This window comes from Aptenodytes patagonicus, chromosome 8 (assembly GCF_965638725.1).
Source record: "Aptenodytes patagonicus chromosome 8, bAptPat1.pri.cur, whole genome shotgun sequence".
In the NCBI taxonomy this organism is placed as follows: domain Eukaryota; kingdom Metazoa; phylum Chordata; class Aves; order Sphenisciformes; family Spheniscidae; genus Aptenodytes; species Aptenodytes patagonicus.
The window spans coordinates 9569815-9583724 of record NC_134956.1 but is presented as its reverse complement, the minus strand read 5'-3'; the positions used below and the strand labels follow the sequence as shown (position 1 = coordinate 9583724).

At 36.7% G+C, this 13910-nt stretch overlaps 2 protein-coding genes across 4 annotated transcripts in view; one reads left to right on the top strand and one right to left on the bottom strand.

Annotated features, from left to right (window-relative positions):
• The window catches only part of CACNA2D3 (calcium voltage-gated channel auxiliary subunit alpha2delta 3), a 479723-nt gene that overhangs the window by 68328 nt on the left and 397485 nt on the right, over positions 1-13910 (bottom strand). The gene's annotated exons all lie outside the window — the stretch shown is intronic.
• On the top strand, positions 2286-10756 carry LRTM1 (leucine rich repeat transmembrane protein 1). The gene is made up of 3 exons (XM_076346775.1): positions 2286-2355; positions 6796-7392; positions 10323-10756. The coding sequence occupies exons 1-3, from the start codon at positions 2286-2288 to the stop codon at positions 10754-10756; spliced, it is 1101 nt and encodes a 366-aa protein (XP_076202890.1).

Below are 13910 nucleotides of genomic sequence, written 5' to 3'. Positions count from 1 at the left end.
CCTGGTTTTATTCCTTTCATTTCTACTAGCTTTATGTCAAGCAATCTATTCTTCTATTTACAACAACGGCAAAATGAATTCATTCATTAACTCTAATTGTACTGGAGATACATTTTATCTATATCTATGGATGCTCAGCATATATAACAGGTGGTTGTCATTAGTCAGAAAATGATTGAAAATTGAATCTGCACCCCCTGCTGCTATCCGTGATGGAAAAAATATTCTGCTGACACATAATCTGCCCCTTGCTGCAAGTTCATCTAATTTGCAATTAAGGTAAAGAAGCCCAGCATCTCTATTCCCTGTGCTTCTCCTCATTCTGAAGGCCTTGCCTCCCTTCTAATAAACTTTCTACCTACCGAAGCATAATGTAAGGCTGGTGCTTGAGCATTTTCCAAGTAACCCCTTCTCACCTTCATGTATTTCTGCTCATTTAGTTATGGGAAAAGGAGTACAAGCCAAACCAACCCCTAATGACATTATATTAGAGTTACGATATCACAACAAATTGCTGACTGATCTACGTAATGATTGAAAGTCTTGCATCACTTTAGTGGAGCAAAAAACTGAAAAAAACTGCAAAGGACTGACCCAAACAGTTGCCTATAGATTACCAGCAAAGACCTGGATATGAATGTTAAAAGAATTTTCCAGTCCAAACCAGAAGAGCGGTCTGGGGATGAACAGAGTTCTGACCTAAACTGAGGTGCTCAGATAGTCAGCCCCAACGATATCGCCCGACACAACAGCACACACCTCACCAGTTCGCAGCTTGCTGCAACTAGCAGGCTGTAAGTCTGCCCAGCTATCCCTTCCCCCATTGTAAATTTCCACCCGGAATGCAGTATGTTCCAGTTCATCTAGTCCACTATTACATCTCATACACTGGCCTCTTCTAGAGGTGTCAGAGGAAGGTGTAAAAATTCCCATAAATAATAATTATGGAAAAAAAACCCTGCCCACAGGGAAAGGTTTTTCTCCATGACTCGTGTCATTAGTGGTTGATTAAAGCCCTTAAGAGTGAAAGTTTATACCCCTTCTAAATGATTTTTTGCCCCATGAGGTAACTACGGCTTCAGATTATATATGAATCCTACTAATCTTTTGGCCCAAGGATAACTTCCAACAATGCATTTCATAGATTAATTATGCATTGTATAAACAAGTACCAGATGTATCTAGAGTAAGGCAAAACAAGCCACTGGAAAGAAGAAAACTGGGCTCTTCCCCTCAAAGTCAGTGATCCAAAATACAAAATCACAACTGCCTGCCTGTTTCCTCATCTTGAGAGTTACAAAATACTGTTTCTCACCTTGAAGGGATACCACCAAACAATTCATAACAACTGCCAAGGACAGACGCAAACAAATTTTTAGACATCACGGTGTCTCTTTATGCTGTGTGATAACCAAGATTCGATGTTATTAAACTCTAGCTGGTATTACTCTCCCCTTATCCTACCTAAGCAATATGATGTCTGAAGAAATCCATGCACCCACCTCTGCTGGAAAATATGGCCATCTTTTTAAGGTATAAATCTTCCTCAAGCCAAATTTGGTCTGATCCATTGGCTTACACTTCTCTTGTGAAACGTAGGCAGAAGTGGGATCCAGGGCCTTCCTCTAATTTTTGTCGACTTTTGAAAACCTAGTACCCTGCCAGGCAAAAGCTGAGAGGGTCCTGAGCTCTTAGAGTACAAGTACAAGAAAAGCATGAGCGATTCAAGGGTTTCTCATGTCCTGTCATCTTTGCACAGCATTTTGACTCGTAGCTGGGAAAGGATAAGATCTTTCTCCATGATGCAGTACTGTATTTTTTCTAAGTGCCAATTAAAGGGGGAGACTTTTAACAACAGAGGTGTGGGCTGTTTCACTAACAAATATGAATTATTTTTTGTCCTGAACCAAAATGAAGAGGAGTCTGCACTGCCCGGAGTTGCATTTAGGGTCTTCAGCAAGAGCTTAGCTGTTTCACTAATCTGGAGACACACGTTAGTAAGGAGAAAGCACATGTGATTTCCCTGTAAGTGTCACAGTTTTAATACCTTCCCACTCAAAAGCATAAGGAAAATAAATCTAATAAAAAGAATGTATAGGAATTGTCTGCTGTGGTCTTAGGAACATTTTTTTATATAATCATGTCTGCCTGGACTCGATATACAACGCAGTGGAATCCAAATGCTGTAGCTTTTAAATATTCAAAATATTTCTGCTAGAGTTTAATTAACATAATGTTCTTGTGTAAAAGAGATTATTCTTACACATACTACTCCTTTAAAGCAGATGGCAGTAACTGCTGCAACAGTATTTGCTGGCAAAGCAAACACTGAACTGCCCCCACCAGCCAACAGGGGTAGGATATTAGTTCATTGGGCTGTCTTGCTATTTGCAATGGGAAACGTATCTTGTTACAAGGCACAAGTTAATTTAGGCAGGCACAATAACACAGTTGCTGCACCACATCAGACAACTGAAAAGAATCCTGCTGGTTGTTCAAAAGGCCAGAAGTAGAGTAGATTTCATGGTTATTCTGTTTCTGGCAAATCTCTACCTGTGTCACAACTATAATTTTCACCACATCAGACTTCTCTGTCATAACCAAAGTATTATTTCTAATAAATGGGAATAGGACATGGATTATAGGTTGGGGAAACTTCTGTTTACAAAACACGTGCATTCAGAGTTCTCAATATAAGGAAAAAATAGCCACATCTACATGAAAAGCAAATCGACAGATTTAATCATACGTTTCCAAATCTGAACTCGGCATGAAGATTTAAAAACAAGTAATAACTTCTTATACCATAATTCAGAGTACATAAAACAACCTCTGCATTATTGTTGGAACTGAACCTCCCACAGCGCTTAACTTTCAGTGACCTTGTCCTATGAACATCTCTTTAATATGGCGCGTGCTAAAAATAATACAATTATAGTAGCAAGGACTTACCTAAAATAAGAGAGGCAGTTAAGAGACATTCTTTAAGCCCTCTGTTAGATGACACAAACTGCTGTGGGAGCTTGTCAGCTCACTTGGTCAGCAAACATTAGTTAAGAAGGAAAAACAGCTTAAAAAATAAACCCTTTGAATTCATGAGCCAAAATAAAATTTTAGATACCAAAGAGAATTTAAAAGTGTAAAAATGTCTTATCATACCAGAAAACAATAACGTAAGAGCTAGTACCTCCTGCAATATAATCAAAAGTCATGAAAAGGGCTATCATTTATACAAGGGATGAGTTATTGCAAGGACAGTGGGATGTCATCTCAAGCAACAAGTATCTGACCTAAATTTTTTTCTTTGAAAGAGCAAAGCAGAGTATGTGCAGCTAGCAAGGCTACAACTTCTAAGGACGATGATATTTTATAATAGCCCTTTTTACATTTAGTTGTCTTCCTTAAAATGATTCACTGGTGCTATTTAAGATAGGTCTGTTTGTATGTTTGTATATGTCTGCACACACATGGGTTGGGAAAGGAAATAGCAAAAAAATGTGTTGTGCGACAAAGGTTAGAGAAGCTTTTTGCTTTAACCTGACGTTCATTTAAAGTACATTACAGCTGATCTTTAAACTTATCTCCCCCTTCCTTTGTAAAGTTGGAGTTATTTAGTATGACTATGGTACCAGGTAATCTACATCTACAGTATTCCTCTACACTAAATCGCAGACTTTCATCCTGTATCGGGATGATGTGTCATTCATCAAGAGTGTCAAGGACAGTATGGTCTGCCATTTGTAGCAGTAATCCTAGTATCCTCGAGATGAACAGTCATGTTTACTTTACAGAACGTCAGTTGTTCTACATTCTCCTTCACTGCTCAGCAGTATTCACTGTTTCTTTGGGTATCTTGACTGGTGTCAGAAACAATTCAGCAAAGCATACAATAACAGTTACAGCTCTCTCCTGTGGGTGAGGGTGGCGGGGATCTAAACACAGACTTTCAGTAACCAAAAGGTAGTTATGGAGAAGATGGGGTTACTTTCTTCACAAGGATGCATGGTGAGAGGACAAGAGGTGATGGACACAAGGTGCTTCAAGGAAAACTCTGTCTGGATGTAAGACAAAATTATTAATGCTGAGAACAGTTACACTTTGGAGTAGGTTGCCCAGAGAAGTGATGGAATCTCCCTTGCTGGTAATATCCAAGTCTCAGCCTGACAGGACCCTGGGTAACCTCTTGTAAGACCCTGCTTTCAGCAGCAGTTTGGACCTGATGATCTCACTTTTCCATGATGCCTTCCATAGCATTGCCTATAGCATATAAATTTTGCCCTAGAAAGTGAGCTTTGTGTGACCTTTTCAAAAGCACCTAAAAGCAGAATCTGAACCCAAGAAAGCTATGTTACATATAAGAATAGGTCTGAAAGCTTTTGATTGCACAACTTCCCTCTCCATAAGACAGCTAACAGATGGAGTGATCATATGGCCTTGAAAGGCTCTATTATACCAGATCTCTCATTCCTTTGAGTTCCTTCAAAGTCACAAGTCATTAATCCTTTTATTGTTGTAGATGGTACAGTATGAATGAGTTGTACTGAAGTAGTAACAAGAGGACAAGTCAAGGCACCATACAAACACATGAAGTACAATTTAAATATCATCTGCCATTTCTTTCCAATATCTTTGAAAATAAATAAATTTGTTCAGTATTCTTGGTGACCATACCAGTATGTATGCCATTTTTATGGAAGGAGCCACCAGTCCTGTGTTCCCATGCAAGAAAATCCTGTCAGCACAACTAATGGATGTCAGATGAATAAGCTTAGAAGAGCAAACAAGTGCACTGTCAAAACCATGTCATCAACCCACAGGCCTATTCTTAGTGATATTATACACTCCACTGCCTCCAGTCACAGCCCAGGATAATCAGAATCCATGTTCAGAGTCATCTGATCTTGCAAAAACTGACACAGCATAGCTAATAATCCACCAGAATTCAGAAACTATACTGGATTTAAAAAGGCGGCTTTATTTTTGTGCCTTGCATTTGAGGCAGATTAAATAAATCGAAAAGGCAAGGCTATCAGGTCATTATTTGTATGTTACAGCTGTCCAGTTAGAGTTGACAGACACTCTTTGCATGGCCTGTTGACTGATTAAGAGGCAGAGTAAGTCTCTGAGAGTCATAAATGGTCGGCGGAGGGGGAAAGACTGTGGTAAAGAAAGAATCAAAGGCTGATGGAGTAACTCACTAGAAATAGTTGCACTTCTACACAAGCCACAGATACTATCTAAAAAAAAACACCACAGAAAGGAAACTGGATGAGCACATTACAGATTTGAAGTGGGAATCAGAACAAAGTGTTTGTTACTGTTGTACACCAGAAAACTGGACTGAATCTTCTGCAAGGTGAAGAGCAAGCAAAGCAGAATGAAAGGTGAGATATCGAAGCATTCAGATTAATAATGAATTTTTTCTCTTGTCTAAGCATTTCCTTGCCAAGCAGTGTTTATTTTAACGCTACATTGGAAACCGTGTCTCAGTTTCTGATGCCAACTGTTGCAGAACAATGTAATGAACTGAAAATATTGCTTACCTTGCTTGCAAGAATGCTGAATTCAGTATTGCAGAAGATTATGTATAATTTTAATATAAAAATAATTTCATTTTTGAGTGAAAATTAATGAGCAGTTTGTGACTTAAACTGTAGTCTCAGAATAAAACTTTCATTTATACATTTGTCATATTCAATGTTATAATCATACACTGTTATTCCTTTAATATGGTATTCCCCGTTACTAATTAATGTTTGATCTCTGTAAGTCAATAAGCAGTATGTCCTTTAATTTCCAAAGGTTTCAAGTAGTAACTAACTAAAATGTTTTTTATTTTGAAATAGTAAAAATTATTTGAGGCATCTCAAAAATGTTACAAAAAGATTTATCATTCTGACTTTCTTTAGTCAAAGAAAATCTAATTATTCAGTATCATCTGATCTTTTTTTTATTTCATGCTGTGCATAGGAACATAGCTTAAAGTGCCACCTTGTTTTCAAAGTAAGATCATTAGCAAGATATGAAAGGTAAAAACTATTTTTTTTTCAGTTAAAACTGACCTGAACATCAGGGAGCAGAAGATAATTCTAAATACTAACTTTTACTAAGTACTCCTGTCAACTCATTTATCTTTTTAACAGCTTCTTGACAAATGTTTGCTGATTGTGTAGAAACGTATATCTATGGGAAGTACAGCTGGCATTCAGATAAGGGAATTAAAGCAATAAGTATAAACATAGGTATTTTAAAGAACAAACTTACAGAATCTGGATTGCTGAAAAAGTACTGTTAGCTGTTTTTATAGCAATGTCTTTGAAGCTTGTTATTCTTTTTACGGCACGTTAACTTAATTCTTTTCAGGTAGCACAATTAGTAAAAACACAGAAAAATAAAAGTTCTACTTGCAATTCTTCTGACACAAGATGGCTCGAAGTTGTTACTACCACAGAAACATTCCAATTTAATAATTTTAGAAACTCTGTTACATTCTCTTCAAACATCACTGCTCTGCTGATGGCAAATCCTCCTGAAAACCATTTGTACTTAAGATAAAGCCATGGGAAGTACTTCTTTTTAAGACCATGGAAGCACTAACTTCATTCTGCATTATAAAAGTACTTCAACACTATCTGTAATTTACTAATGTATTGTAAAAGAAATGAACTCTCTTTATGCTATCTACATTAATGTTTATAATGGAGCTGTATATTCTTTGCTCAGTTAATGACCCGTATATTGCCAAAAGACAAACATTTTAAACTAATTTTAAATCTTCTTTCACTTGTGATACAGGTAATTGGCTTTTGGTTTTGAGTGTCATCTTGTTAATATATGCAGCTCATGGATGTCCCGACAAATGCCTATGCTATACAGCTTCAAAGACTGCAGACTGCAAGGATAGAGGATTTACTGAAATTCCTGCCCGTTTACCTCCTGAAATTCAGATACTACAGTTGCAGAATAACCGTATTTGGAGAATCAACCAAAATGCATTCACTGCAACACCGTTGCTAAAAATCTTAGACTTATCTAATAATTCTCTCTCAAGTTTGGCACCAGGTGCTTTCCAAAAATTACGGTATCTACAGGTTCTAAACCTAACCAGAAATTTGATTCATTATATAGAAAACAAGACTTTCAGTTTCCTCCCACACCTAAAAGAACTGGACTTGTCATCCAACAGCATTATACGTTTGCCTGAGACTTTTGGAAACAGCACAGGGAATATAACACTGCTGTCTGTGAAGCATAACAAACTTCAGAAAATGGAAAGAGTTCTGTTGGAGTCACTTCCAAACTTGAAAGTGATTCTTTTCAAAGATAATCCCTGGCAATGTAATTGTAATGTCTTTGGGCTGAAACTGTGGCTGGAGAGCTTTTTATACAGAGGTAAGGAATTCTTCTCATTACATACAATGCACATGAGAACGCTTAACCAGCATCTAACTGATCTTCACTACTTTTTACAGTACAATTTACCCCACACCTTAGATCACCCCCCTCAAATAAGCACACCAAAATATATTCTTATGCATAGGTCAGAATATAGGTGCTTTCATAAATACAGGTGGCAAACTAGAATCATAGAGGAACTTTATATTAGTACAAAGAGAAAGATAAAGTATACACACACAATCATATAGTATGTACAGATACTTTCTGGAAATACATGTGTACAGTGTGTGTATACATATCTATCCATATCTCTATATATGACAAGTATACTTGTGCACATACACTTGCTTTAATTCTAATGGTATATTTTTGCTAGAAACCAACCTACTGTTTAAAAGCTTTTTACCTGATACATAAGGGTAAACATCAAGACAGATATCAATACCAATTTAACTTTAGAGAACTCAGGATTTTAATTACAAATTATCACTTAGTAGCTCTTCAATATTTTAAGAATACTTTACCTAAAAATGTATGTTACACCTTGGTCAAGTTTACTCTTGCCTAGTATTGCTTCCTAATCTGTTGTTAACCAGAAGAGGTACTAAATTGATTGACAATTTCCTGACAGAAATATGTAATGCCATCACATGGGGAAAAGTGAATTTTATAAATAAAAGTAGCCTCATATGTTGGTCACACCTGCTTTTAAATATATTCATGAGTTATGCTGTAGAAAAGAGAATATGATTTAATTCTAAAGGAATTAAGTATTAAAAGAAATGAATTTCTTTCTCCCAGGAGGTACGTTCAGACTCTGAGAATTCAGAACAGCAGGGCAATTTGCTTTTCTCTAAATCAGGCTTTGATGCTTGCATGTGATCAAACTACTGATTATCTATCTGTGTATGGAAGTGACACGGAGCATGTTGCAACACAGCGTATGTGAAGATGGTCCATGCTGCCTGTGATTGAATGGACTGCCATTTTCAGGCATCAGGACTCTACAGGCCAGCTGGAAAACTGTACTGGCTATGCAGGGACACAATTAATACAGGAATAGTCTCTGGGTGAGATAAAGCCGCTGCCAGAAGCAACCTTTTAGAAAACACAAAAGGCAAACTCCTCTCAGGGTTAAAATCTTAATATTTTGGATTGGTAAAATATTACATTATCCCAGGGCTTTAGTTGTATTATGCTGGAACCATTCCCTACAACAAATTTCAGCAGGGGTTCTGACTTCTCTGTGAGAAGAGTGTAATGATCCAAGATAAACATATCAGATTATCTTAATTACTCTGCCAGCAGCATAAGTATTGTAATTTATTTCAAAAACCAACGTTGTTTAGAAATTCCGTGATGCCTTTCCATCTTTCCAAACTCTGCACAGATTACTTAAATGAAGTGATATGGAATTTACAAATTCATTTTAGCTACAAGTTTTAAAGGAAGCCCAAATACTACATTTTCTTCTACATTCATATTTCCCTAAAATTACTTGTGTTAATCACATGAAGAAAAATTAGTTACACCGCACATTAATCTTTCCCATTACTTACATTGTATACTTACGATAAAATAGTACTGTGGTTCTACAGAGATTTCTTGCAAGTCCTAACAAAATATTGCTAGAGATGGAATATTGTTTGAATCTAAAAGTATTGACTGTTGTGTCCAATATAACTCTAAAGATTTCAGTATTTTTAGCTTAATCCAACTAAAAAAATATTCATTTGATGCATACTTGTAAACAATTAGAGAGAATGCTTCAGTTCAGGTGGGACTCCAGTCTTCTATTCCAAGCACACATATTTAGTTACTTAAATCCATAGAACGATCACAGTTGCAGGATTTGGAGTTTTACCTATAGCCACATTCAAACTAACACATTGGAGGTGTCTGGAACCACGCTTTGGGTTTGGCTATTAAAGACCAAGAGACAAGCTGCTATGCTCATATCTGTCTTGGAATATCATCAATATTTGTGGAGTAGTCTCCAGATGTCAGTTTGGGTCCATCTGTATTCACTACTTTCTCAGACAAAGTCTTTTCAGGATGAAAATTTCTATGCCTGGCTTTAGCTGAAAGGTGGATTATTTTGGATAGAGAAGAGGAAGAAAATTCAGCTGATTTGATTAGTTAAATTTTTAAAATATGTAAACATTGTTTTTGGCCTTGTTGACTCCTTGACACACTATTCCCCTAAAGCCGTGGTGTACAGACTAATTAGAAACCTGAAGGCTACGTGTGTTCCTCTACATGCTGAGGAACAACTGCGTGATTTACCAGGACTGAGGCTTCCTACTTTACTTCCCGTTATACTAAAAACATCCTTTGGGAGAGAGCAGAAGCTGGCTCTAAGCAATCATGAAATTTACCATTTGAGGGTAATAGATTGATTAATCTTAACTCCTTTAGATCTCTGTATATTTTCTTACCGTGAGCCTTGCTTCAAAAAAATTGCTCATGTATACATACAACTTACTGAACTTTCTCTTTGCTTCATTACAGTTAGCATATGATGTCAGAACAATGACTATTTCATGGAATATTTCAATCAAGTGGGAAATCTTTACTAAGTATATTGTTTCCATTTCTCTTTATAAAAAGAAATAATGGTATGAATTTGAATGGGATGAATTTGCTGTTAACAATACCTCTTTGTTTTCATCTGTGACTCAGTTCTTACTGTTGTTTTTTACTTTTACACCCATACAATCATAGATAACTCAATTCCTGATGAATTGCTTCTTGCAAATACTCTTTTATATGAGTGCTAAAGCGTAATAATCTCGCCACTGATAAATCTTTAAAAGTATAAAGTCAAAGCTGATGATAAATTTACTTCAGGTTTCTGTTAATTTTACATTAAGATAATTCAGAAACCAGCAAATCTTAAGACCATAAATCTGTTTTTTTTTCAGGAGGAATAAGTGATGGCATTATCTGCTCAACGCCAGGGATTCGGAAGGGAAAGGACCTCCTCAAAGTTCCTTATGAGCTGTTTGGGGCATGCCCTCTAACGACAGCTCACGTTCATCTGGCTAGCATTCACCACCATAGCTTTGAGCACAGAAGTTCTCTGAAGCATGCTCATCACAATGAACACGGGGAAAACAGCCGTTCCAACTGTGAACCCAAACCAAAGCCAAGGCCTGTTAGTTTGCGTCATGCAATTGCCACTGTAGTAATAACTGGAGTTGTCTGTGGAATTGTGTGTCTAATGATGTTGGCAGCTGCTGTTTATGGTTGTGCCTATGCTGCAATTACTGCTAAATACCACAGAGAACATTTGGCCCCGGTCAGACAGCATGGGACTCCCGAGGAAAAAGAGCCATTTGATAGTTCCTGGGCTTGAGTTACTTCTGTCTTTGGTTCCTTGAAAATAAAGCCCTCACTTCAGTTAAAAGGCCTAGAATCTAAATAGGACTGATTTAATAGTAATTACTGTTTTTTTTTTAAATTGCTTTTTCACTTTTTTTTAAAATGTAAATATATATATTCTTTGGAATATATATTAAGACTTTATGTAGAAGAATATAAGTTTATTTGTATTTTGTGTATGTATATTCTGAAGCCACTATTTAAGGCTGAGTGTTTGAGATAATGAAATCATGATGTAGCCTCTTTAAAGTATTCCATTCTCCATTACTAGCTCTTGATATAATATTAGTACAACATATGAGTTATGATGCAGCTACTGTCAGCAGCCGACACGTGTGAGCTTTCTGCAAAGAAAAATACAAAATAGCTACAAATGACTGACTATATTTTAAGATCGTAGAATACCTGGTATGTATCCAGAAATACAATTCACAATCAGTTTTAGAACCGGCCAGTCTGATAACTTAAACATGTGTTAAAAACATTTCCAAATACATTTTTTCCACCTTCCAATCTGCCCTAGAAGACAACAGTTAAACATTGCATCCATTATCTAACTTAGAAAATAGGAAGCACCTCTTTAACTATCACATATCATTTTAAAATTACTGAGTAGGGAAGAGAGCTGAGAAAATGCTGAAGAAAGAAGAAATGCTACGCTGTTTCAGATACAAGCACTGAAACGAGCACATCTAGCATATACGAAGAGACACTACCCGTTATCCTGCTGGCATACATGCTCGCTACAGACATTTCTGAAGCTTCTTATTCCCAAATCCACACACAAGTGTTCCATTTTGCAAATACCATGACTGCAGATGCAGCTCCCATCACAGTGCTGCCCTTCAGTACGGAGGATAATATAGTTGCATGTTTACACGTTCTCTCTCACAGAGAGAACATTCAGCTGAATTCATTCGAGGGTCCACCCTAACATTCTGCAGCGCAGTTTTGCCATCAGAGGAAATCAGAGCCAAAACCATTTGAGTAATATAAGTTTAGAACAGAAAGAATATTTTGAATGTACAGAAGAATTTTTAAATAATTCTTAGAAATTATTTTAAGGCAACCAACAGAGATCAGCAACTCCATCTACCTTTTCCAAGACTAGATAAAATACATCTAGGCTATTTGTGACAGATATCTAATGTGTTTTCTAAATCTCTCCAGTGACAGGGTTAAAGACCTGTCTAGGTAGCTAATGCAGAAATCAACTATGCTTATAGTCTAGGAGCTTTTCTTAGCATCTATCCTAAACCTTTGGCAAAAATCTTGCCCATTTATTCCATTGGGCAGAAGACTTGGGGACAACGGCTGAGTAACAGTCTGCCATAAGAGCAAAAGGAAGCTGTGTTGTGGCATTCAGAGACCTCCACTCTCCTTCCAACAGATGGATACCAAGATCAAGTTATGTAGCTATTCTAGTAACAGCCTCAACTGAGTAATGGGCTGTATGGCAGGAGTCACGTAACCCTTGCTCTTATCTACTTAGTAATAATTGCAACCTAAATATTAAAGCTCATTCCTGCATCTGCAGTTACTTTCATGTCCAGAGAAAATTAAGCATCTCAGTCTTAAGCTAAATCTAGCAGACACTGAAAACAATCAATTACTGTCTGTCCTTTTTTTTTTTTTCAACTGCTAAGTACTTCATATTATTATTAGGCTCTCTTCATTCTTCTCTGTCCTGAACTAAATAAACCAAGCTGTTTCAAATTTTCCTGTAAGGCCACATTCTCCAAACTTCCCCCCCTCCCCCCCATTCCCTGGAACTTTTTCTGTTCTTCTACATCTTGTTTAAAATGTGGTAACCTAGATTGGGCACAGTACTTCAGCTGAGACATCACCAGTGCAGAATTTTTAGAGTATTTATATTCAGACTCTTTAAATCTGATCTCTTGATGATGTATCTCAGAAGCAAGTTGGCTTTTTTTCCTTTTAAATATTCGGTAAAGCTTAATGAATAACCTATTTTCAGAACTAAGTCATTTGAGTGTGTAGAACTACATTTTCTACTCTTTTATCCATTTATTGCAATAAGATTTCACACAGCAAAACATAGTTTTACAGATAGAGAAGACTGAAGTAATACAGGATAGGATCTTATTGCCCATGGGCCAAAAAATGAGTTCAGAGCCACACCAAATCAGTGCTTTTCTACAGTGACAACCTAAAATAAGCACACTTGCACTCGAACTGCATATCCTAAGATGAAAGCTAATGCTCTCTGACCTCCAGAGAGATGATTTCACCCACAGTGTTTCTAATAGGCTCAGATACAGCAATGCAGCTTCCATTACAAGTAAGTTCACACTTTTGATATCTTCAAGCAAAGGAAAAACAAGAAATGACTTGATATTTCCTAGTCAGGAATAACCAGAACATCTTCCTAGTCCTTAAAAAACAGTCCTATCAACAAAAATCTTTCAGGCTTTCCTTACTGTAAGACAGTTAAAAAAAAAGAAGGGGGGGGGGGGGGGGGGGAAGGAAAAAGGTGAGGAAGAGGCAACGAAGGGCACAACAACATTTAAAGAAACTCTTTCCAAGTCACATTTAAGATGCTTTGGGGATTTTCATGCACACATAAGGCTGTAAATTGATATGGAGTTCTGCCAGAAAGCAAAGTATTTCGTATTTCCATTAGTTCACTCTGCTATGGGAGTAGAGCAAGCCAATCTATGCAAAATCTGATTTATACTTTCTAACTTGCTCTTTGCTAAAGAAAAAAAAACCAACAAAAAACAAAAATTCCAACAAAAAATCCCAGAGAAATTTTTCATTTAAGGTTTAAAGGACTATATATAATATTTACAAATGTGTTTGCAATTAACAAATTCCAGTTATTTATGATTATAAGCTAATAGCAGACATTCAACAGAGAAAAGTATTGATTCAATTGCTTAAATTAATAAATGCAAAATTATTTATTTTTCAGTAGAGGAAACAGAATGTTCGACTACTGAAAAATAGAGATAAAAGGCACAATTTATTGTCCATAACAATTATTGACTACAAGTGGAAGACTGGATCTAGGGATTCCCCACAGAACTGCCCTTAATTTGTAAAGCTTAGCAATGGACATCTGCTGCTGAAATAAGTTGTCTGCACAGATTTATTTTTCAGATAAA